The 23,879-nt window shown below is 38.6% G+C and overlaps 10 protein-coding genes across 10 annotated transcripts; 6 read left to right on the forward strand and 4 right to left on the reverse strand.

Moving 5' to 3' along the window:
* Positions 1-197: 197 nt before the first annotated feature.
* Positions 198-2,033, forward strand: MCM10 (Mcm10p; the record flags this gene model as incomplete). Its single annotated transcript, XM_022819255.1, has 2 exons — positions 198-285; positions 373-2,033. 2 exons carry the CDS (start codon positions 198-200, stop codon positions 2,031-2,033), a joined length of 1,749 nt encoding a protein of 582 aa, XP_022675839.1.
* Positions 2,034-2,069: 36 nt separating this feature from the next.
* Positions 2,070-3,221, reverse strand: KLMA_30715 (protein LCB5; the record flags this gene model as incomplete). The annotated part of the gene is made up of 1 exon (XM_022819256.1): positions 2,070-3,221. One exon carries the CDS (start codon positions 3,219-3,221, stop codon positions 2,070-2,072), a length of 1,152 nt encoding a protein of 383 aa, XP_022675840.1.
* A 286-nt stretch (positions 3,222-3,507) lies between these two features.
* Positions 3,508-3,771, forward strand: PCC1 (chromatin DNA-binding EKC/KEOPS complex subunit PCC1; the record flags this gene model as incomplete). The annotated part of the gene is made up of 1 exon (XM_022819257.1): positions 3,508-3,771. One exon carries the CDS (start codon positions 3,508-3,510, stop codon positions 3,769-3,771), a length of 264 nt encoding a protein of 87 aa, XP_022675841.1.
* Positions 3,772-5,215: 1,444 nt separating this feature from the next.
* KLMA_30717 (uncharacterized protein) lies at positions 5,216-8,899 on the forward strand (the record flags this gene model as incomplete). Its single annotated transcript, XM_022819258.1, has 1 exon — positions 5,216-8,899. The coding sequence occupies one exon, from the start codon at positions 5,216-5,218 to the stop codon at positions 8,897-8,899; it is 3,684 nt and encodes a 1,227-aa protein (XP_022675842.1).
* A 102-nt stretch (positions 8,900-9,001) lies between these two features.
* KLMA_30718 (uncharacterized protein) lies at positions 9,002-9,553 on the reverse strand (the record flags this gene model as incomplete). Its single annotated transcript, XM_022819259.1, has 1 exon — positions 9,002-9,553. One exon carries the CDS (start codon positions 9,551-9,553, stop codon positions 9,002-9,004), a length of 552 nt encoding a protein of 183 aa, XP_022675843.1.
* Positions 9,554-11,154: 1,601 nt separating this feature from the next.
* On the forward strand, positions 11,155-12,786 carry PCK1 (phosphoenolpyruvate carboxykinase PCK1; the record flags this gene model as incomplete). Its single annotated transcript, XM_022819260.1, has 1 exon — positions 11,155-12,786. The coding sequence occupies one exon, from the start codon at positions 11,155-11,157 to the stop codon at positions 12,784-12,786; it is 1,632 nt and encodes a 543-aa protein (XP_022675844.1).
* A 448-nt stretch (positions 12,787-13,234) lies between these two features.
* RRD1 (peptidylprolyl isomerase RRD1) lies at positions 13,235-14,338 on the reverse strand (the record flags this gene model as incomplete). Its single annotated transcript, XM_022819261.1, has 1 exon — positions 13,235-14,338. The coding sequence occupies one exon, from the start codon at positions 14,336-14,338 to the stop codon at positions 13,235-13,237; it is 1,104 nt and encodes a 367-aa protein (XP_022675845.1).
* A 631-nt stretch (positions 14,339-14,969) lies between these two features.
* IMP21 (Imp21p) lies at positions 14,970-16,058 on the forward strand (the record flags this gene model as incomplete). The annotated part of the gene is made up of 1 exon (XM_022819262.1): positions 14,970-16,058. The coding sequence occupies one exon, from the start codon at positions 14,970-14,972 to the stop codon at positions 16,056-16,058; it is 1,089 nt and encodes a 362-aa protein (XP_022675846.1).
* A 1,951-nt stretch (positions 16,059-18,009) lies between these two features.
* GUT2 (glycerol-3-phosphate dehydrogenase) lies at positions 18,010-19,938 on the forward strand (the record flags this gene model as incomplete). The annotated part of the gene is made up of 1 exon (XM_022819264.1): positions 18,010-19,938. One exon carries the CDS (start codon positions 18,010-18,012, stop codon positions 19,936-19,938), a length of 1,929 nt encoding a protein of 642 aa, XP_022675847.1.
* A 225-nt stretch (positions 19,939-20,163) lies between these two features.
* Positions 20,164-23,220, reverse strand: UBP7 (ubiquitin-specific protease UBP7; the record flags this gene model as incomplete). The annotated part of the gene is made up of 1 exon (XM_022819265.1): positions 20,164-23,220. The coding sequence occupies one exon, from the start codon at positions 23,218-23,220 to the stop codon at positions 20,164-20,166; it is 3,057 nt and encodes a 1,018-aa protein (XP_022675848.1).
* Positions 23,221-23,879: the final 659 nt, after the last annotated feature.

The raw sequence follows: 23,879 nt of genomic DNA on the forward strand, positions 1-23,879 counted from the left end.
TTAATGATTTCCTTTTACTGTCTGTGTAGTATTTTGTATAAAAGTAATGATGAGTTAATAATAATTTTGAACAATAATTTTTAAAAATCTGGTTTAGTTACAAAACATGCATGAATTCGGTATCATAGAGGCTAGCCATTTAAAGAGATGAAAGTAGACATGTCAAGAAAAGAAAAGGAAATGCGTACTCTGACACCATGTCTTTTAAGCTGATTGATCCTAGAGAAAATCAAGCGGATGATCCATATGAACGTTTATCCGATGATGAGTTCGAAATTCAGAGAGGTATGTGCTTTTTTTTATTTTTGCTGAAAGAAGTCCGAACAAAACGCGTAATACTAACAAGAAACCTGACTGGGATTGTTGTAACAGTGAAAAATAGATTAGAGGAGATAGATATTGAGAGGAAAGACTTACTAAACAAGCTAAAGGTATTAGAAAAGAACAAGAATTTAAAAGACCCCAACTTTGATTTCATTGAGATCCCAGAATCTCCAAAAAAAAAATCTGACATCATCAAAGCACAACCGGTTAAGACTCAACAAATTGCAGCCGACCAAGTGGTACAAGAAGCAAAAGAGAATGAGAATGAAGGGTACCTAAAAAAAAAACAGCAACAAGGTGGCTCAACGTCTTACTTCCTTGAGAAACTTCAATCCGTGAACTTCAAAGAACAGGAGGCTATCAAAAAAAAAAATGATATTTTAGCACATCGAATCTATACATTCGATGATGGTGTGTTCAAAGAGTACGTCCCAATAGATGTTAATGAACGGGAAGACCTTAGTGGACTCAATATTGACAGGAGATATATCCCATCAACAGAGCTTCAGAAAAATACTAAGAATATCAAGGTACTCCGTCTACAGAAACTGTTTAGTAAAGTACGTCCACCTCAATTCATGGAACCGCAATATCCAAACTGGTTAGTCATTGGAATTATATCAAAGAAAACTGAATCGAGGCTGACAAACTCGGAGAAACCAGTTAAATTCTTCAGCATAACTTTAACTGATTTTCAATTTGAATTAAATGTATTGTTTTTCGGCAAAGCCGTAGTAGAAAAATACTACAGGCTTAGGGTTGGGGATGTAGTTGCTATCTTGAACCCAGAGATACTTCCGTCGAGAAAAGTCGAATCTGCTGGGGGGTCCCGATCGCTAAGCTTCAGTCTTAAGATATCCAAGGATATTAATAACATTTTGGAAATAGGTCGCAGTAAAGATTTAGGCTTCTGTGATTTTTACTTGAAAACTAAAGGAACACGATGTGCGATTCCAATCAATAAGGTTACTTCAAGCTATTGCGAGTACCATAACGAAATTAAAGTTAGGCAAGGGAGCGCGAAAAGAGTTGAAATCAGCAGTGCTGTTACGATGAGGGCGCCTGTGAAGAGCGGTTATCAACAAATGGTTGTAAAATCTCAACGTAATGGTGGAAAAAGCTCACTAAGATACCAACAGAATCCAGACAGACCGGCCACAAAGGAACAGACTGCAGCTGAAGCAAATAGATTCTTGTTTTCCTCGGCTCATGCCTCTACTGCATTTTTCGACGATGATTACGAGAATCCAGAAATATTGGCAAATCTTGATAATAAACGTCGTAAGATTCAAGAGCTTAAGAACAATAGGAATCTGGAGAAAAAGTTGAAAACACTTACAGAAAAATTTCTGTCTAAGGATGAAAAAGTGATTGACTTGGAATCTAAAAAACATGCAACGTTGAGCATGTTTCAGCATGGACTTTTAAATCAAATAGGATATGATCCCACTAAAGGGAAAGCTTCAGCGGAAATATTTGGATCTACTGTTGACAAGAAGAGTACTATAAACGAAAAACAACTCGCAATAACTGATATACGCAATATTAAGAAAGAGAATGTTGTATTAAAACCTACACGAAAACAAATTAGAGAGAAATTTAATAAAAGGAATCAAGTTTACGAAAACATTATGAAAGACCTTGACAAAAATATTTCTGGAGCTAACGAAGAAGAGGGAGAATCCAGCGATGAATTGGAAATTATATAGATATTGCATGGTGGAGAAACAATGATAAAGCAAAGTTCAGCATAGTACTAATAACGAAGGGGAAGTACACGTTTCTATTTTAAATGATACAGTGTGATCAGGGCTAGGATTCAGATCGAGCAAATTCAACAGTTGCCCATCGCAGCAGAGCTCGAACTTGTGGCGTTCCTCTGGGTTATCCGATATGTAGACTTCAAATGAGTCTGGTAGGGCTTTGTAAATGGTGCCCTTTTCTTGGATGTCGGTCTTAAGGGTGTTTAGGTAACCGTTCATCAACCTTTTTCTGAATTCAGACTGTGAAAGGGAGGATTCGTATGCAAGCACGTGAAGTGGTGGATTCAAGGGGTCTGATTGTGGTGACGGGATATATGTCGGCTCTAGATGTGTTGTATTGATCAGGACAAAATAAGAATAGGAGCCCTGGAGAGTGTTTGGAATGGAGACGTGAGAATTTAGTGCGTAACTGTCTAAGATGCGCTGACTTGCAATTCTAAACCGTTCAACACCCATCTGCTGATACTCATGTTCCTCGCATAAGTGTAGTAAGTTAGCGTGAAATCCTAACGATAGAATGATAAAGAATTTTATGGAGAGTCCGTTGGCGAATGTAGCTTTGTATAACGGGAATTGATGAGTTTGTAGTGAGCCCTTGAGGAATTGGGACAGTATTACAGCAGGATCGGTCAATTTCAACGATGTTGCCCAAGCGTTCCCGGTGCCCATTGGGAAGGGTACGATTGAAATGTTGCTATGGGAACTGGGTAGGTGGTTCACGAATTCAGAGATGGAGGTATCTCCGGATAGAAATAGAATAGTGTACTGACTCTTGGCATCGAGTGAGGAAGCGATATCTCTTATAGAATGCGGTGATGAGGTTTTCACGAATTGGTGCTGGACATTTAGTTTGCGAAACAGAGGCTCGATAACAACGCCAGCAAAATCGGTTTCTGCTCTGCGACCTTTCCCCGAGAATACGGAATCGATGACGATCAAGTTCGATGGCAGGCGAGAGGGGTCTATAGAAGCGGCCTGTTCTGGTTCAAGTTTTGATGGTGATGAGCACTGCAGCTTGTAGGAGACTGGAGTAGAAGCGATGCTTTCGCGTTCCGTAGTCACCACAAACGAGCATCCATCATACACGCCTAATTCTACTGCTGAAAAGTGTGTTTCGGGGATATTGCGGTCCATTTAATGGCGTTGTTTGTTTTATCCCGTCACCTTGAATAGCACAGCATATCATACAAATAGTAGTAGTACCAGTATAGTCACTTCTTTTTATAATATACTGCTAGTCTTTCACTTTTCACGTTTAGGGTGGAATGCGATGGAGATATAGATGAAAAATGTGAAAACCAAAGACAAGCGAGACATAGATAGACAAAGAAAGGTAGAAGAAAGATGAGCCAAGACCAAAGAGAAGCTAAAGACTAGACGCAGGTACACATACACATATATATATATCCGTCAGTTTATCATGATGAACAAAGGTGATCCATTTGAACACAGCTTGAGACTCGAGGTTCCATTTGAAAACAGCAGACAGGCCGATGTGGCCAGAAAAGTTCTGCTGCCCGACCCAATAATGAAGCCCGAAGACTTTCACGTGAGATATTCAGCACAGGATTCGAAGCTTGTTTGCGACTTCGAGAGCGTGGACGAACGTATCCTGCGAGTAGGCGTCAACAGCGTCATCGAATCCATCAAGACCATTATCGAGACGATGGACGAGTTGTGCTAGCCCAGCCAGCTCACACACACACTCACTAGTTTCGTTTCGTTTCGTTACGTGTCCCTCTATATAGTATATATCAGCATCATCTATGTAATTTCTAATCATTTTTACACATGGAAAAATAGTTGGAATTGTGTTTGTAATAAGCTACCCTTCCGTCCCAGTTCAAGTCCCTGTCTCCCTGCAAATGCGCTTACCATTGTTGCTTGCGCTTGGAGATTCGTTTCGTCTACACACGACTGACTGGTGACTGCGTAACGCAGGTGAAACAGGAGAAAGCAGTAGTAAGAAGTGGTGGTATGCGCGGAAAACGGCGCTAAAAGGCCACGAAAACAGCACGAAAAAGGTATAAGGGGGTGGTGTGCCGGAAAATGTAACCTATCCCCATTTCTACAGCCAATTATCCATAGTGGAGACCCAATGTCACACAAGCGTATGGCAATATGCCGACTGGCCCAGTGGTACACTGCTGACGATGCAACGATTGCACCAGAGTTGTATGCAGTTGTGGCCCGCGTTTATGTGAGTTTGTTTTAGTGTTTCCAGTTTTTCTACGAGCCGTGACGGCGGGGAGAATCCCTCCTCCTCAGAACAGCCGCTAGAACGGCAGTTAGAACGAACGAACACGCACACACATACACAACCAGAATTCGTTTGCCATTTGGTATGGTATGGTATGCACACACATGATATACGTCTACGATATGTGGGAAAAGTTGCCTAGCCGAGAAACAGTTGTGATCAGGGGCAAAATGCTGCTGCTGGGTGCTGGTGTTGTAGGTACAGCGTGTGAGGTTAACAACATTCAGATCACTATATACTATATGTACTCTACAGTATAATATATAGTGGATGATGATACATTGGGTTTTTGTATATAGCAAAAATATACTCTCTTGATGGTTGGATGAACATATTCTCTGGTCCGTCCAGGCCTGGAGTAGATGGTTTAGGATAGGCTAGTGAATCTTTACAGTTGTATAGACCATCGGTAAATAAGTAGTAGTTCACTAAGCAAGGGAGAAATTATCTGGAGGTTTAATCGTATACACATATATCCCCGTTGCTATCTGTCTACTATCTCCTGCTGCTTTGTTATTCGTTGTTAGTGGTAGTTTTAGTTTTCGAGTGCTTTTTTTTTTTTTTTTAACTGTTAAACCCGTGTGATTTATACACATACATTACTCAGAAAAGCAGAGCGAGAAACAAGGACGAAAATTGGGAAACAAAACCTGACGAAAAAGAATCAGACAAGAGGTTGAAGGAGAGAGATATTAAAAATAAGAGTAAGCAAACAACACAGGTAAAATTAGAATATTGTCGTTGTTGTCGTTGTTGTCTCTATCGCTGTTATTGTTGTTTTGTGTTTTTTTTCGTTCATTCTGGCACAGGCGTGCATACATTACACAATAGATACACACTAGGAGGACACACAGTACATTTGTTCGGTATGGGTCATTCAGGGTTGCATCAGAAGAGACACAACTCGAATTCTGCGGAGTATTACGACTCCTCAATTATCAAGAGACGTACAGGAGACGGGGTATCGGATAATATCGATTTGAGTGTGGCAGAGCTTTCAAATGAGGCAGCAGGTCAGTACCAGTTCCTCGATACGTCGATTTTGACGAATTCGCCTGCGAAAGCGAGGCACGAGAAGACTCCTAGCATCACGAAACCGCATACAATGATCCAGATGGAACACACTCCACAGCCGAGAGCCCTCGATGGGTCGGCTGGGGACATGCATCTCCCCCAATCGCCGTTCTATCTCCCAACAACGTCGCAGATAAACCTAGAGGCAGCTGCAACGGTCAACGAGAATAGCAGCATAAGACGTTCAGACTCCGTGTGCAGGCTTACTACGGTAGACAACAATGTCAAGATTGCAAAGTTGCAAAATAATTCGCATGCATCTGTTGGAATAACGACAGCCCCAGCTACGGCTCCAGCTACGGCTACGGCTACCCCAATACCAGCAGGAACTGCAACAGAGGCAGTAGTAGCCACTTGCTCCCATATCCCAATCACCGACAACGATAATGTCAACTTTCCTCCATCTGATACAAACATGGATGTACCGAGAGACTCGGATCCTAATCAGGGACCTGGAAAGGGTAGCTGCATTGGAAACGCCGGTGACGGAAGCGCCGGGAATAATACTAATAATACTAGTAATAACAATAACAATAACAATAGTAATAATAACAATAATGATGATGGCAATGGTGATAATAATGGCGCCGGCTCCAGTGCCGCAGTCGATAATAAATCAGGAAGCCAGCAACAGCTCGTTGAAAAACTACAGGAAATATACAAAAGCATTGTCAAGCAAGAAACAGAATTGCAAGAACGATGCTCAAAATTGACTACGCAACAAACAACAGACTTAAAAAATTTATGGCTGGCATACAAAGTTAACGCAGATTTAATTGACAATTATATCCTCTTCATAACAACGGCACTCTTGCCTTCCCAATCGAAAGCAAGTCTCGCCATAGGCCAAGAAATTGTCGATGTCTATAGGATAGAAAGAAGACTCTGGGTTTATGGCACCATCACATTTCTGGACGTTTTGAAAAACTTTTCAAACTTCATGGACCCAGAAATATGTTGTCAATTTATTGCATACGTATTCATCGCATTGTCCAATATGCTCGAGGATCTCCCTCCAAAATACTCAATTCCTTGGCTTGAAAGATTAGGCGATTTGTCAAGAATGGCTATCGCCCTATACCCATCAGGTTTCGTGGACTGGAAGTTGAGTGCAGAGCACTGGTACAGAGAAAGCTTGAAATATACCTTTGGTCATGGTAAACTCTATTACCATATGTCCACCGTTCAACAAAACACATTGGAAGCTTTCGTCAACCTAGGAAAATCGGTGTTCTGTGAAGATATTTTTGTTCCATCGCCACAGTATATGCAATTGGTTATCGATAATATTTACCAAAGAGCTTTCGCGGAACGTGATAGCACTGGACACAGAAGCAACCATATAGTAGATTACTTGAAGCACACAGAAGTCATGTTACTTCCCAGCTTCTTAGAATCATCTGAGCTTCAAAATGTTGTTATTCATTATTTCCAGCATAAATTCGGCGTCTCCTCGTCTGGTAACTTTTTTGATCCAAACCTAATATTTATCCAAGATGCTGAGAGACTAAAACATGTGTTCAGACATTCAGCATTATTCTCGCAATCACATATTTTGCAACTGTGTGGATTCGGTGATCCAAAAAATCCATTCGCCATCTTATTCGAGCTACCTAAATACCTAAAATCTCGAAAGGAACGTAAAGGAAGAAAGAAGAATACAAGGAGCACATCTGAACCATCAATGGAACCTGAGTTCCCTTCTTCAGAACAAACACATGTCATGATTGATGATTTCTTTGACTCTATCGACTCTCCAAAGGTACCATACGAATTTCCATTGGACATAGTTATATGGAAAAAGTCTCTCCACTACATTAATGTTACATCCATGAAATGTGGCATGATTGTTTTGAGACGGTTTTTGTGTGGTCCTATCGTTACTGCTCTCCCTCATCTTCTGCCTTGGTTACTCTTTCTCATATCGTTGCAGATAAAACTAGATCAAATTGGTGATATCACATTGAAGAAGTTCTGGATTGTATTTGTAAGAAGAATATTTCCATGGGATTCATTGATAACTTTCATGAACACTTTGGTTCATTATTGTCAGGTCACCGGTACCAAGAATTTTGATATGGATTCTTACATGTCTACATATCTTCCAATGAATAGAGAAGAACTGCTAAAAACTTTCTGCGAGAACGAAAACTTACCGGAGTGCTGGAGTTGTTGGGGTTCTTTGTGGTTTGATGTGATTTGCAAAAAATCCGACCTTGAATTCACAACACTGGAAAGTACAGGATTATCGGATACATTATTCTTGGATGCACCAACCGATGGTATCTGTTTTGATGATGCTGACGAGACTGGAAGTAAATATTGGCAAAGGATCTGTCGTACACTTTTACTATTCAATGTTATTGTGGATTGGCAAGGAATTGGTGGTTTTGGCCAAGGTTGTATGAAGATTGTTAAAGAGGTTAACGATTGGAGGGACTTGAATTTCAGATTTGACGACGATGTAAATGATGCATTATCAGTTGAGTTATATCCAAAAGAAAATGAGAGTTTCCCATTTGAGAAATTTGAGATTATTTCCGATGTCAACCGAGCGGAAAGTGGTGAGGAATCTGCAAAATCCATGATTCCTGGAGTTCGTATCGAAGAACTACAAGGATTTACGCAAATGCATCCAGATTATTTCTGTTTCAATAAGAATGGAGATTTAATAACTGGCTCCCTTTATACCAAAGGTCCTTTAGAAACTGCAAATATATACGGAGGTGATGATTTCAACGCCAATAGGGTTTTGGATAATGGTAAACTGATCGTTCAAGAAAGATTAGAATACTCTTCTGTAATCGACAAATTAGAGCAGCCATGGCTTGAGGCATTCATGAATCCCGAATTCAGGCAAAGAGAGCTGTTGCACAGAAGCTTTTTAGGAAACTTAAATTGTCAAGCAGACACAAATGTTACATTTTTTGTGTTGGATGCAACAACATGGTTGAGACATTTTGCGCATATCTATAAGCTTGCCACCAGTAATGTTTTGAAATTTGCCATTTGTTTAACAACTTTCCAGGAGTTGAGATTTCTTCGTAAATCGAAGGATGAAAGCGTATTAGAGGCCGCCACTAGAGCAGTCATAGCAGTGAGACAATTATACTATGAACGAAACCTTCTTGCTTTGAGATTTACGGGTAACGTTGCTGGACACTTGGAGGAACACCTAGAGATCGAAGAACAAATGACATGGAAATCACATGTGGATGAGTTTGTCATAGATGCAATTGCAAAAGCACAAGAAAAGTTCAACGTTTTAAACAACGATGCAATGCAGAACGGAAAAGACTGTATCCCTGTATCTAGCGATACCCAAGATCCCAAGAAGTTTAATTTCATCAGTTTAGTTACTGACGACTTCAATATGAGAAATAAAGCTCAGCAATTGGGGATTCGTACTTTCAGTACTAGATTTGTATTCGCCGTGTGCAGGGAACTTGGTAGAGAAGCAGGTGTATGTACTAATTAAATCTATTCATATATCATATCTTAACGAACAGACGTTTGTTTATTTTATACATTTTTAAACCTCTAATTTGACTAATTAATTCTACAACTATTTTATTTTTTTTTAACTCAATTTCCAGTTTAAACACCAAAATACGTTTCCATATAATTGAAAAAGGAAGTCATGGTTACATTGAACGTAACTGGCGTTGGAGGAGCAAAGACCTTGCAAGATAATTGTACTAAATTTTGTATGATCCGTTTTCAATAGCGTTAGTTTATCATTTAAATTACAATTTTGCTTTATCTTGACACGCAACCAACATTTATCTGAACTAGTCTCTCTCATAATTCGTATTTTGGTTGAGGATAGACAAAGGCTGGACTTGACCGCGGCGGAAGAGTTCTGACTTGATGCATCAAAACCCATTAACAAATTGGTAGCCATTGGAGCTGTGTGGGTTTTTTTCCTGGTAATACATCTAGCTTTGCTTGCAACCTTCGACTTTTCTATTAGTGAATTTATCGATCCTTTGCCATTGCCGCCATCACGAGAACTTTTATTATAGGATTCTCGAGGTATGGATCTTCTTGAAACTGCTCTTTTTCTAAGCCATGTATCAATGAGACCCGAGACCTGGCTTTTTCTAGCCGCTTCATTACGATGCACAGCCATATATCGTCTTATTCCATTAATAACCTTCCTAATTTTCTTGTAAACACATTATTTGTCAACTGAAAATCCTGATCTGAATAGTAGTGTTATTTGTTTACTTTTCTAAGAGCATACTCCTACTGATGTTTATTTTTTTTCAAGGTAAGTGAGTATAAGAAAAAAAGATTAATTGTACAGAATTTAAGGACAAACAAGTCACTTACATAATCACGTGACACTACACATTCACAAATCACGTAGGGAAGTGTGTAGTGGGCAGCGCTGCCTCGAGGGACAAGAGAATCGTCCCATAGTGTCGAAATTATGCAAATGTAAAAAATAAATATGTTAATAAACAAAATCAAACGTAAAATTCTTAGAATAACGTCATATAGTGAGGGGCATTTTTTTTAAATCTGGGGAAGCCCATGAAACAACCGAGCGAAGAATTTCTGTTTCAAAAAAATTGAACGGCACCGGTTTCACCCGAAGTCTTATTCCCTTCAAAATGAACTAACGAGCCAAGATAGCAAAACAGACAGAAGAATATGGGATTTTTTCTCATCACGGTGCTATAATCCCGGGGTATCTTGTGTGTGTGTGTGTGTGTGTGTGTGTGTTTTGTAAAGAACACGTCCTGTGAAAGAATAGAAATCAAAAGGCCGGGGCTCTCCATCGCCCGGCCTCCCAATAGCCCGGGAGATTTGCACATTAGAGAAAGTCGTGGCAGGAAGGAGGGTGTGGAGAACATATCGCAAAGAAAGCTGATTACATAACCATTGTATTTGATGCCTCTTCTTCTATCCCCTGCATCAACTGCCGGGGCACCAATGAAAAACTCGCAGTAATCAAAGAACAAAATAGGGTACCTGTCGCACGAAAGTTTGAAAAACCCCGAGGACCCATACACCCCATAGTGGAAAAGAATCCCGGGGGTACAGCCCCACCTCAGAGCTGGCACGGAGTTTACTCCTACTTAGTTAGGCACAAAAAGAACAGAACACTCAGCAGCCAGCTCACCCGTCCGCCCCGGTTTGAACTCTGGGATTCTGTCCCTACTTTCTTTGTCTCTGTCTATATACGCGCAGTGTTTTTTGTCTCTTCCTCCGGAGTCCTAGGATCGCTCCAATCACTTTGAGTCAAACATATAGTATTTTCCTGAACGTTAAACCGAGAAAAGCTTTGGGTCTGTGCTGCTTTAGGCTGAAATGAAATGTTCCCGAAATGTTCCATGCTAATATCCAGGCTAATATGGCTGGTTTCGGAAGAAGGAGGGACAGTCGATATATACTCTTCTATTCTCGTTCTCTTGGTGTTTCTGTGGAAGAATGGGCGACTAACATCCATTTATGCTGAATGCATTATCGTAATTTAAAAAGCCTCCCTTCGACGAATAATTGTATATAAAAGGCAATGCTTTGCAATCGCAATCGAATCAATCCGCATACATTTTCTCTTTCAATGTATTAACTTCTCAATTGTATTAACTGTTTTTCATTATTGACTCTGCATTATCAATCAAAGTGTCGCCAAACTCATATATATACAACACGAGTTTTTAACCACATTGAATTGAAAATACTTTACAACTGAACAATTGTTTCTAATAATAATAAGTCACCATGTCCCCAAGCAAAATTCACCACTCGGCCGAACAAAATATCAGAAGTGAATTAGGCCTTTCTGAGGAAGTTGTTACAATTAGACGTAATGCTCCAGCTGCTTTATTGTATGAAGATGCTTTGAAGGAAAGAGCCACTGCAATTTCCAGTGCTGGCGCTTTGATTGCTTACTCCGGTGACAAAACTGGTAGATCACCACGTGATAAGCGTATCGTTGAAGAAGAGACTTCCAAAGATAACATTTGGTGGGGTCCAGTAAATAAACCATGTTCTGAGAGAACTTGGGAAATCAACAGAGAACGAGCCGCTGACTACTTGAGAACAAGAGATCATATTTACATTGTTGATGCTTACGCTGGTTGGGACCCTCGTTACAGAATTAAGGTCAGAGTCGTTTGTGCTAGAGCTTACCATGCATTGTTCATGACCAATATGTTGATTAGACCAACGCAAGAAGAGCTAGAAAACTTTGGAGAACCTGACTTCACAATTTGGAATGCTGGCCAATTCCCTGCTAACACACACACCTCCGGTATGACATCTAAGACTACCATTGAAATCAACTTCAAGCAAATGGAAATGGTTATTTTGGGTACCGAATATGCTGGTGAAATGAAGAAAGGTATCTTCACCGTTATGTTCTATTTGATGCCTGTCAACCATAACGTACTTACCTTACATTCCAGTGCTAACCAAGGTATCACTGAGAAAGATGTTACTTTGTTCTTCGGTTTGAGTGGTACTGGTAAGACTACCTTGTCTGCTGACCCACATAGACTGTTGATCGGTGATGATGAACACTGCTGGTCCGATCATGGTGTCTTCAACATCGAAGGTGGTTGCTACGCCAAATGTCTGGGTTTGTCAGGAGAAAAGGAACCTGAGATCTTTAACGCCATTAGGTTTGGTTCTGTTTTGGAAAATGTCATCTACGACCCAAACACCAGAGAAGTTGATTATGATGACTCCTCAATTACCGAAAACACAAGATGTGCTTACCCAATTGATTATATTCCAAGCGCTAAGATCCCATGTATAGCTGAAAGTCATCCAAAGAACATTGTTCTTTTGACATGTGATGCATCTGGTGTTCTACCACCAGTGTCTAAGTTGACACCAGAGCAAGTCATGTACCACTTTATCTCTGGTTATACTTCTAAGATGGCGGGAACCGAAGAAGGTGTCACTGAGCCAGAAGCAACCTTCTCGTCTTGTTTCGGTCAACCATTCTTGGCATTACACCCAATGAAGTACGCTACCATGTTGGCTGAGAAAATGGCCGAACATAATGCAAATGCTTGGTTGATCAACACTGGTTGGACTGGTTCTTCTTATGTTTCTGGTGGTAAACGTTGTCCGCTAAAATACACAAGAGCCATCTTGGATGCAATTCACGATGGATCTTTGGCTAATGAAGAATACGAGACTCTACCTATCTTCAACTTGCAAGTTCCAAAGGCTGTTGGCGATAAGGTTCCTCCTTCTCTACTAAACCCAAGCAGAAACTGGGTTGAAGGTGAAGCCAAGTATTTGTCAAAGGTTAAGACATTGGCCGGTTTGTTCGTAGAGAACTTTAAGACTTACCAGGATAAGGCTACCTCCCAGGTTTTGGCTGCTGGTCCTCAACTATGATAAGAAAATAACACGTGGCAGTTAATCTTTATCATACCCCTTTTACTCATGACGTTGACCATAAGTCTACTACCAATCCATTTAGTATGCCGAAGCAACCTAAAACTAAAACTGTTGTCATGAGCTGGCATTTAGTCTCATTCGCTTAGTTCAGTGAAGGTATATTCTCTCGTACGATAAAATACAACTGAGTGTATCTGGTATCCTTCACCATCTGGTGAATTTAAGTCTTAGCATTGATTAAAACATTGTTTAGTATTATCTTATATACCGTACGTACATTATCAAATAAAATCAAACAAGTTCCGTTCTCTTATAATATATTTAGTGAATTTGCTGTCTTCTTTTAAACTTTTAGTAGTGCACGGTACAGCCATACATTCACGGACTCAAAGACATACTATTTCCAAATATATGATTGTATATATTATCAAGATGATAGTTAAGATTAGCGTTTATGTAAAAATCTTGCCGTGTTTGTACTTAGGGGTGGGGGCATTTTCGTTGTTACATTCGTAGAATTCGGTGGAGAGTTAAAGGGTAAATTTGAACTCAGATTTGTACTTCCGCTCACTTCATCTTGCTCATTTGGTTGGTATACGGGTAGAGATGTTTTACTATCGTAATGAGTCCAAGGGAAGAATGCTGTACCAAACCAGAAGTGTTGAACAACAGGAAATTTATTAAGAACTTCTGCTTTGTACATTTTGATTAAACCTTGTTGCATCTTTTGCCATGTATGGACACTTCTCGATATATTATAAAGAAGCGGAGAGTGGTTGCAGAAAGGTCCCGTTTTCACTCTATTGATAAATGTTATCGATTTGCAAAAAAGATTCTTGTCACTGTCACGCTCCATAAGTTTGACATTTGAAATATCTCTAGGAGTTAGAGAGGTGCGTCGACCTAGAAGTTGAGTAGATCCTATAATATAAGAAAAATGGAAATGATCGTCTAGTCCCCATACGCCATGGGATCCAGCTGGTTCTAACCTGTAAGTTAAAATTAATTTCTGAACCAGATCATAATATTTGTTAAAGCAATGTAGAATTTGCACACCCCGCATACTTGCCACACCTAACATGTCAAGGCACATTATCACAGCCAAGAATGATAATTCATGACCAGTACCATAATCAATCCTTTCTTTAGAACCGAATGCGTTAGCGATATAGTATCTCATCTCAATGATACTTCTGTGATACTTTTCTGGTATGAGTTCATGGATCCAACCATCAAGCTGTGTATCAAACTTTGTCTGCCAATCTCTGTAAGAAAGATTGCCAAATCTACTGTGTACTTTCTCAGGGGGTGTTTCGTCAACTAAATCTGACAGCCTTGATAAAAGTCCACCTATAAAGGTGGTGAATTCATTTTCGTCTGTTGGAGCAAAATCAGTAACTTGAATTCCTCTACAGAGTGTGATGTATTTCTGCAAATAATACTGGATCCTTAGCATAGCCAGAGACTTCTGGAAATCAAGAGTTCCTTGGCTATCAAAGATTCGCTTCTCTGGTGCAGAGAAGACTGCTTCCGTATAATTAAAGTCCATGTTTTGGCACTTATGTCATAACTCTATTCTCCTACAGGCAACAAACGTTATAATTCAATATAGAGAAGGTTAGTGGAAAGACTTGTTTTTTAGCCAAACGTTAAATATACTCCCCTTTACCTTGGCCAATGAGTTTTGATCTTGGGCTCACTCGCTTCTCTTCTTTCAGTTTTCTCGGGGAAATTCTCTTTTATTCACTACGCATATCAAAATAGCCGAAAGTCATAAAAAATGAACCATCAAAATTTTTGTATTAGCCAAAAGGTTTGTTTGTATATATAGGACTAAAGAATTAGAATTGATTAGTTTATCACTTGTGTGTCAAGGGAAACACCGCGTAATAAGATAAACACAAGTATACTTCGATAAGAAGGTTTATTATCTGAAGAACTTCTAATAGTTACGGTTTTCCTATTGGCTTCTATATCACGAGAGAATAACAATTTATAGTGGCGATCATTCGTGGTATCATCTACTGACGGACCTGAAAGACCATAGAAGTCACACAAAAATTAGACATAAAATCAAAGGTTATTTATTTAGTCAAGCAAGTAAAGCTTCGATAGGGTTTTATTTTTTGAAACATTGAAGACTCCAGACGGCGAAAGCGGGAGTAGCAAACTGGTTTAGGATGGATGAACCGGGTAGAGGTATATTGAACAAGAAGCAGCTGAATGATGTCGAAGGGGTATCAGCACCTCCCCTGTTTCCTAGTATCAAAATCGAAGAGCCAGAGCAAAGAGGAAGATCTAGGAGCAAAAATAGAGATCCAGGGGCTACTTCGAATAGGAGTCTTTCTAATCGATCCTTGTCTCGTTCTCTTAGTAGAGTGAGTATCAAAGAACAAGCACATTTAAAGTGGACTATTTTAAACAGAGATCCTTCCGAAAGACTTCATAAACATTATAAAAACAATAAGAATGATATCTCTAAGGAAGAAGAAGATGATGATGACGAAGATGACGAACAGGAGCTAAGTGATGAGGAACAAGTAAGTGATGTAGACAACGAAATTGAAATCGATGAGCACCTAGAATACGACTTGGGAAGTAAAGTGCTACCAAATTTTGTCACATCGATAACTAAGGTTTTGGATACCATGAAACCCTGGCTCGCAAAGAATGCAGAAAGTAAAAAGACAGCAGATAAGAGAGATATCAAGATGGAAGAGATTCAAAACGGAATATACCGAGCTTTATACTTTATGAGCAAATCGACCGAGAACCAAAATGATGATCTTAAAGATGAAACTTCAGAACAAAGTGTTTGTAAAAGTGAAGAATCACAGAAGCCTAATCACACCTTCGTACTATACTTAGACCAAATGGATGAATCTTTTGGCGAAAAAATATACACTCTAATATACACATTTGGAAGTGTGCTCAACAATGGAGACACACTATATATCATCAATCAATGTGATGATGATAAGAACGATATGTTAACGCAGTTAAATCGGATCTGCGACCATGTGGAGTATTTGTTCGAATCAACCAATGGTGTTGGAACTTTGGATAATGTCGACGTTGTCATATGTTCAATGTATCACCCATACCCAAAGCAATTACTTACAGAGATGGCATTTTCTCTTCAGGCAACCACTATCATAGTGCCGCTACAGACAGTGTTAAGTTCACTACAAAACTTCATTACCTCTGTACCCATGCTTGTGGTCCGTAAAAAGCTAAAAAGATCCAAGCGTAGAGGAATTACTGACTGATATGCAGAACTGTCAACAGTATTAATGCCTCAACTTAGAATGAACAGATAATTTTTATTACATATACATTGAATAAATCATACATCTTTGATGGTAGAGAAAATCCATGCACTCGGACATATAGAATGGTAGTATACCTATCCAATAAAAAAAATATCCAGTCACGTGATACAATTATTGTGTACGGTTATCAATATCCCTTAACTACGAGGCCCGGGGAATTTGTTTTATCTTGTTTCAACACAATCCAAAAGCGGTTAATTGAACATTATATTTGTGAGAGAACTCCGATGCAATATCGGGACATATCGGGAAGTGTCTACAATAATTCATAACCCGGACGACGCACGTACGGATTAAATGACCAGGAGTGAGATGCGTGGTGGGCATATTTTAGTCTCCTTACAATATTCGCGTGCGAAATCTTATATCTAGTTGCAGTAATTATTATATTATTCCGGATCCCCATCAGTAAGAGAAGAGTGTTCACAAGATTATTATATTTTTTTTTTTTTTTTTTTTTTTTGAAATTGCCAAGTTAGGTAAGGTACAGATTCAATTGCAGGACAAACATTTTGGCAGACAAAAATAAATTAAAGGTCTTTCGAAATAAATTTCGCCTCAATACGCGGTATTGAAGCTTCTAAGTCTTGTACTCACTGAGTAGCTGCCATCTTATGAAGTAATTATCATATCATATTATGACAATTAGGTAAATCATAGCGAAGTAAACGTTGTTTCTTACCTTGTTCGAGATTTTATTTTAGTTATTCGAGTTGCTGCTATGTTTCCTATGTTTTTTTTTTTTTTTTTTTTTTTTTTTTTTTTTTTGAAATTTTAACTAGTCTCAGCGGGGAGAAATACTGCGCATGAAAGGAAGCGGGGAGCAATGGAAATACTCATATGCTTTGTTGGTAGTTCGATTTTTCTACGGGCAAATAATAACAATTGCTACCAATAAACCCCACATAGAATATACTCTAGCTCTTTTTATGTACTATTTAGAAAATTTACATGTGTGAGTGTAACACCGAGCACACTTTGTACTCCGTAGTTTTACTCAGAGCTGCGAACGTCGGTTTTTAGTAGCTTTGTATCGTCATCGACAGATGATTCACAGAAAAATGTTCAAAAACAGTCAAAAGAAAAACGCGAATATCTACATTTCGAAACTTGAAATAAGGCCCAGCTCTAAGCGCTGTACCGGGGGCTGTTTCTATGTACATACGCATGTGATGTCTATTGAAATTCCGTAAAGTTTTTGATCTCCGTGCTTTCTCAGTGCATGAAAGGAAATTATTGTTTAACCATTCATATATATATAAGAACAAAATATTCATTCCTTACTTTTGTCTCACTTGAAAACTTTTCAGATTTATTAACAATTATTTAAACTTTTGCATTATGTCCAGGGACCCAACAGGTGTTATCCAGCATTCAGTAGTTACGAATTGCTATTAATAAAACGATCTACAACAGATCTTTATACCAATTCCAAGTGACGTGTCTATTATAGCAATTGATTCCCTTTACGTCCGTCACTACTGCTGCTACAACGATACAAAGTAAAACACAAAAAAGCCCTTTTTTAGTCACGTTTTAACTGTTTTTTCGCACTTTATTTTATTTTGTTCTTCATTTTGGACCCGCCCGCATTTACACTATTTTTTTTTTTTTTTTTTCAGAAGTCATATCTTAATCTGTGAGAGAACGAGGTAACTGAGTTTGCTCAATAAAAAAAAATTACCCTTGACTTTGTATCTTTTTTCGAGAAAATCTTACAACGGAAGTTCAGAACAGAACACGCCCATTGTTAGCTTTCTGGGAAAAATTGAGTTTCAAAAAGGATAATTAGGAACGCTCGAATTAACTATTACACTTTGAAAAGAGCATAAGTTATTGCGCCTGCACATATTTTCAGAAAGTGAGAGATTACTCCAGTAAACATATCATGTATACCATTAGAAGATCCAGAAAGCTTTTGCTAGGATCTGTTGCAACGGTAACAGCAGTTTGGGGAGCCAATTCTCTAATTAAAAAATCACGTGATTCAGACATCTTGTACAGCGATGTGTCTGTATCCACCATAAAGAAGTCTAGTGTAGACATACCATCAAGAGCGGATCTTTTGTCAAGACTATCCAAAACAGATAAGTTTGATGTCTTAATTATTGGTGGTGGTGCTACTGGAACTGGATGCGCTTTGGATGCCGCGACAAGGGGACTAAACGTGGCATTGGTAGAAATGAACGATTTTGCATCTGGTACTTCTTCCAAGTCTACCAAGATGGCACATGGTGGTGTCAGATACTTGGAAAAAGCATTCTGGGAACTTTCTAAAGCTCAATTGGACCTTGTTATTGAAGCTTTAAACGAAAGAGCCCACATGCTACATACAGCACCACATCTTTGTAAAATATTACCAATAATGATTCCTGTTTACAACTACTGGCAAGTTCCTTACTTCTACGTTGGTACTAAAATGTATGACTTATTTGCTGGCTCACAAAATTTGAAATCATCATACTTACTTTCTCCTTCAAGAGCCGCCGAAGTTGCTCCAATGTTAGATGCATCCAAATTAAAGGCAGGACTTGTGTACCATGATGGTTCTTTCAATGATTCCAGAATGAACAGTAGTTTGGCTGTTACTGCGGTGGAGAGAGGTGCAACCGTTTTGAATTATGTCCAAATCAAGCAACTTTTGAAGAACAAAGAAACAGGGAAAGTTGAAGGTGCTGTTGCGGTAGACCGTGAAACTGGAAAAGAGTACCAAATAAAGGCCAAAGTGGTTGTGAATGCTACGGGTCCCTACAGCGATCGCTTGTTGCAAATGGACCAATCTCCTACAGGTTTACCAGATGATTCCATTTTGCAAAAGATCAATGAAAATGCTACTGTTTCAACAAAGATTGCTGTGCCAAATCCTAAAATGGTCGTTCCAAGTGCCGGTGTTCATATAATTTTACCATCGTTTTATTGTCCAAAAGAAATGGGTTTGTTAGATGCACAAACATCTGATGGAAGAGTTATGTTCTTTTTGCCATGGCAAGGCAAAGTTTTGGCTGGTACCACTGATATTCCTATGAAACAAGTTCCAGAGAACCCAACCGCTACTGAAGCTGATATTCAGGATATATTGAAAGAATTACAACATTATATTACTTTCCCAGTTAAGAGAGAAGATGTCTTAAGCGCCTGGGCTGGAATTAGACCATTGGTTAAGGACCCAAGAACAGCAGAATCAGGATCTGGAACAACTCAACAGTTGGTGAGATCCCATTTCTTATTCACGTCCCCTTCTGATCTAATTACTATATCTGGGGGGAAATGGACCACTTACCGAGAAATGGCAGAGGAGACTATCAATGAGGTAGTTAAAGTGGGGAAATTCAATACCACACCATGTATTACTAAAAAGTTAAGATTGGTGGGTGGTGAAAACTGGAATCCAAACTTGTCTGCTTTGCTCTCTCAACAATATCAACTTTCAAGCGTAATGGCAGAGCATTTAGCAAATAACTATGGAACTCGGGCACCAGTGATTTGTGAACTTTTCAAACAGGATCCTCGAAACAAACTTCCTGTTGCCTTGGCTGGAAAAGAAAACGTCTCTGTCTTCGGCCATGTTGATTATGATTCTTTCAGATATCCATACACAATCGGGGAGTTGAAATACACCATCAAGTATGAGTATGCAAGAACTGCTCTCGACTTCTTAATGAGAAGAACAAGATATGCTTTCCTAGATGCCAAGCAAGCTCTAAACGCTGTAGAGGGAACTGTGAAAGTTATGGGTGATGAGTTGGGATGGGATTCCAAGAGAAGGCAATCGGAAATTCAGACCGCTACGGAATACATAAAGACCTTTGGCGTTTGAGGTATTGCCTGAAAATGAACATGTGCGATATTTTGTTTAATTCCTTCAAATTTGAGGTTTTAACTACAAACAGAAAAAGGCTAGTGTTAAATAATCGACGATTGGTCTTATGCAATAAGTAATAAGCAGTTAAAATTAAATTTATTAATATATTCTTTTACCTACAATTCTTCAATATGTGGGCTTACGATTCGTCAAAATAGTGATATAACGAATGACCTGGCTTCACATATCGGGAATTCTCTCATAGAATAGCACATAAACGTCACCACTTGATATACTGGTAATTCCTTTGTCGAAATCACCATGATTGTCCTCTTTTTTAACAACTTCATCATCAAAATAGTACCATTTCTGTTTTCCTCCTCTGATTTCATGAGAGAGGTGCTTATTAACAAGAGAGGTATAGTGTCCACTTACTAAGTTTCCAAAATGATTAACAATTCCATATAATCGATACCTGGCTACTTTATTGTTCTTAAGAACAACATCTAAAATCAATGGATAATTTATCATTGTTTCATTTTTCTTCGTTAAGTCATAAAAGAACCGAGAAAGGTGAATCACCAGTATATTTGGCATTGTGATGAAATTTAAACTCTTGACAGTTGTCATTTTTTTTGACTTTGAAATTATTTTCTCTCCTTTTGAAGATCCACTTTTGAAGGGAGAAAGAGACCTTGTTTTGGATCTTGATGAAGAGAGTTTGAAAAACTTTGAACGCGATTTATGCTCACCATTAACTACCAAAAAGTTCCTCTTTTTTTGTTTATCAACATTATCATCGTTACTGTTAGGGTGCGATGAGCTGGCTTGACTTCCACATTTCGGACAGTCCCAGGCATTCTCATCCTTCAAAATTTCATCTTGAGTGTACAAATTAATGCAATCCTCTAGACGTATAACCCTTTTCGTCCTTGAAAATGCCTTAGACGGTGGCAGAGTTGGAATTGCTAATGATAGGACATAAAATGTGGAGTAGTTATAGGAAGTATATCCACATCTTTGACAACTTAGAGAATTTTCTATTTGACCTTGAAAGATATCATCAATTGGTGATAAACCATTATTTTTTAAACTCTCATCAAACCATTTGTCATATTCTTTGCCATCGACTAATAATGATTTATCATCGTGTAGAAGAAGATTGGGGTAATCATTAGCTACCTTTGTTGGTTCGCTAAGCTCATCATGCAGAGTGTCTAACAAAAAGAGCAAAAATTCCTGCGTATCTTGTTGATCGCTTGGTATATTGAAATCCGGCCTCAACATATGGCAAGCTCTCAAAAACCCATTTGGGACAACTGAGCAACCTCCATTCAAATACATTTTCCTAAAAAGTATGTTGAACCACTTAGAAATGCTAATATTATTGTATCTTGGGTTAAGATATCTATGATATTTGGAACTCAAGAAAAGATCTCGAAATTGCGAGCAAGCAAAAAGACATTGAAGCATTGAGTTAATATAACATGTATTTCCCATATTCCGAAGTCCTGTTATAGATAAAGAGACAAACTCATTAGGATTCTTTTCAATTGTAGGAATTGAGAAAGGCGTATGGGTATGATGATAATGCTTATTAACATCTTTGCGTTGGTTCAATCGAAGTTCCTTGGCAGCAGATGATTTTAGAAATGGTGGGTGAGTATCGGGCGGTAGCGGAGCAGCAGGTCTGTTATAAATAACATTCGCATCTTTCGAAAATACAGATAGCTTGTCTGGAAGTGGAGGAGGTGCAGTTTTTGGAATGGGGGGTGGAGCCTCAGAAGATTGTAGATCCAAGGCTTTCGAAGGGCTGCGTGAAGGAACAGTAGATACGGGAATAGAGCTTGGTTGAGATTCTTCCTTGCTGTGTTCTGTGTGGCATGAACTACCCTTCTTGTATAGATATTGGTATCTGTCAAAACTGGGGTCAGCAGCAACTTTTTTGTGAAGGAATGATTTCCATTGTTCATAGCCTCCCTGAAGACATGCTGGAAAGTGTGTGACTGTTTTGCTTAGTAGAAGTTGGAATAATAAAAGTTCGTAATTAAAAGTGAGATGCATAAAGCTTTTAGTGTCTGTGTAATAAACAATTTGCTTGAATTTATCAATACTGTTCAAAAGAGGATTAGAAACCAATTTTCTTAGTTCCTCAAAAGATTTCAACGAAGTGCTTGTCTCTGAATTGTATAATACGTGAGGATCAATGTTTAATATATGAGGTGCAACAATGTGATTGGATTCGAATCTTTTTGGTAACCTTAGATCTATCAAAAGTAAATGTTCCCTTCTTTCTGGATCATCTAGAATATCGAAAAGTGTTTCAGAATCAATTGTATGATCTTGCCTTAATCGTGAGAGGTATGAGATCTTTTCATTAGAGTCCTCTTCTAGTTCCCCACTTAGATATACAGAATGATTTGAAAAGTTCGTTCTAATTATCGATCCATCTAAGTTATGACCAACAGGCTGGTCGATAGTGGAGTCGTCATCATCCTTTGTCAGATGTCCATTGACATACGTGACAGGCAAACTGTAATGACGTGGAATATTTCTTGTCGCGTTATCATTTTGATTATAAGTCCCCAATCCGATATTAGCCGCGCCAGTTGTTTCCACTGATGTTGAAGATAATATTGCCGAAATTTCGTCCGTTTTGTCGATCTTTTCTTCTAACGGTAAAGATTTCAAAGACGAAGCTTCACTTGTCTTGGAACTGCTAACGGCTAGTTGAAGCCTATCATTTGGATCAAGCCTGGGTGCTTTCCATTCCGTTGACGCAAAAGACTTATGATTATTTGTGGAATCTGAGTCATTATCCTGTAGGTGAAATTCTTCTAGCTGATGTCTAATAATTGGATCCTCAACAGAGAATGCGCGCTTTCTAGCGTGATCTAACTGATGACTGGTAAGGATTTCAAGGTTTTGGTTTAACACAGCATCAACTTTGTGGAGGACCATCGTTAGAACATTAGACATATTTAATTCATCTTGATACAACTTTTTTAAGTCAGAGTAGATTGCATACGATTTGTTCCTAGCGTTGAACTGGACAGATCCAGGTATGATTAAGTAAACGTAAAATGACCCAATAGTAAATGCTGTTAAACAATCTTCATATTTTCCTTGGGATAAATACTCTCGATAAGATTCGAATAAAGACTCCCCTTGTTCCAACAATTCAATAAGTTTCTCTAACCTAAGTTTTGCATAATAATGCTTCACATCTTCAGCAAAGACATCTTGTACAAAATCTAGAAGCTCGTTCGAATACTCCGGAGTATACAGTCGTGACATACTGTGCTCAAATATTTATTGTCCAATGGTCAGAAAGACACTAATCGATCACGAAGAATTCAATGGTGTAAATATTTTCTTATATCACACAAACTCTTTGAGCTCATAGGGTTTCCAGCCAACTGCTTTAATCTTAAATTTAAGTTTTGATGATGGTTTTGTTTAGATTTAACTATTTTCAGCATAAGCCTCTCCTTTATTTCCTTTAAAATTGATTCTTAGGTAAACACGAATTCCTTCACACACACCTTTCCTATTTTTGGTGAAAAATAGTGACAGTATGATTAAAAAGTTCAACAATAAGTAGGGAATATTTTCTGTCAATATTAAGAAAATAAAAAGTTTATGCAAAGAACACCCATATAAAAAGAGATTTACTACAAGTATTCTTACGTCAAATTCAATTGTTTAATTATAGGATATTTTATGAATCGGTATACTTACATATTAACAAGTAACAATGACCCCTCACATCCATACAGATATTTTGAATGTTTGTTGATTTGTTTGTACAGAATGGAGGCTGTGAGTTCAAAGTGTACTCACATTTAATTTTTATATTCAACTAACGCAAACCTACTCTTCTAGAAGCCCACCTGAGTTGCCTTTTGACTTAACCGTAACAGTTTTCTATTGAAAGGTTGGAATCTCTACCAACA

This window comes from Kluyveromyces marxianus, chromosome 3 (assembly GCF_001417885.1).
Source record: "Kluyveromyces marxianus DMKU3-1042 DNA, complete genome, chromosome 3".
Classification (NCBI taxonomy): domain Eukaryota; kingdom Fungi; phylum Ascomycota; class Saccharomycetes; order Saccharomycetales; family Saccharomycetaceae; genus Kluyveromyces; species Kluyveromyces marxianus.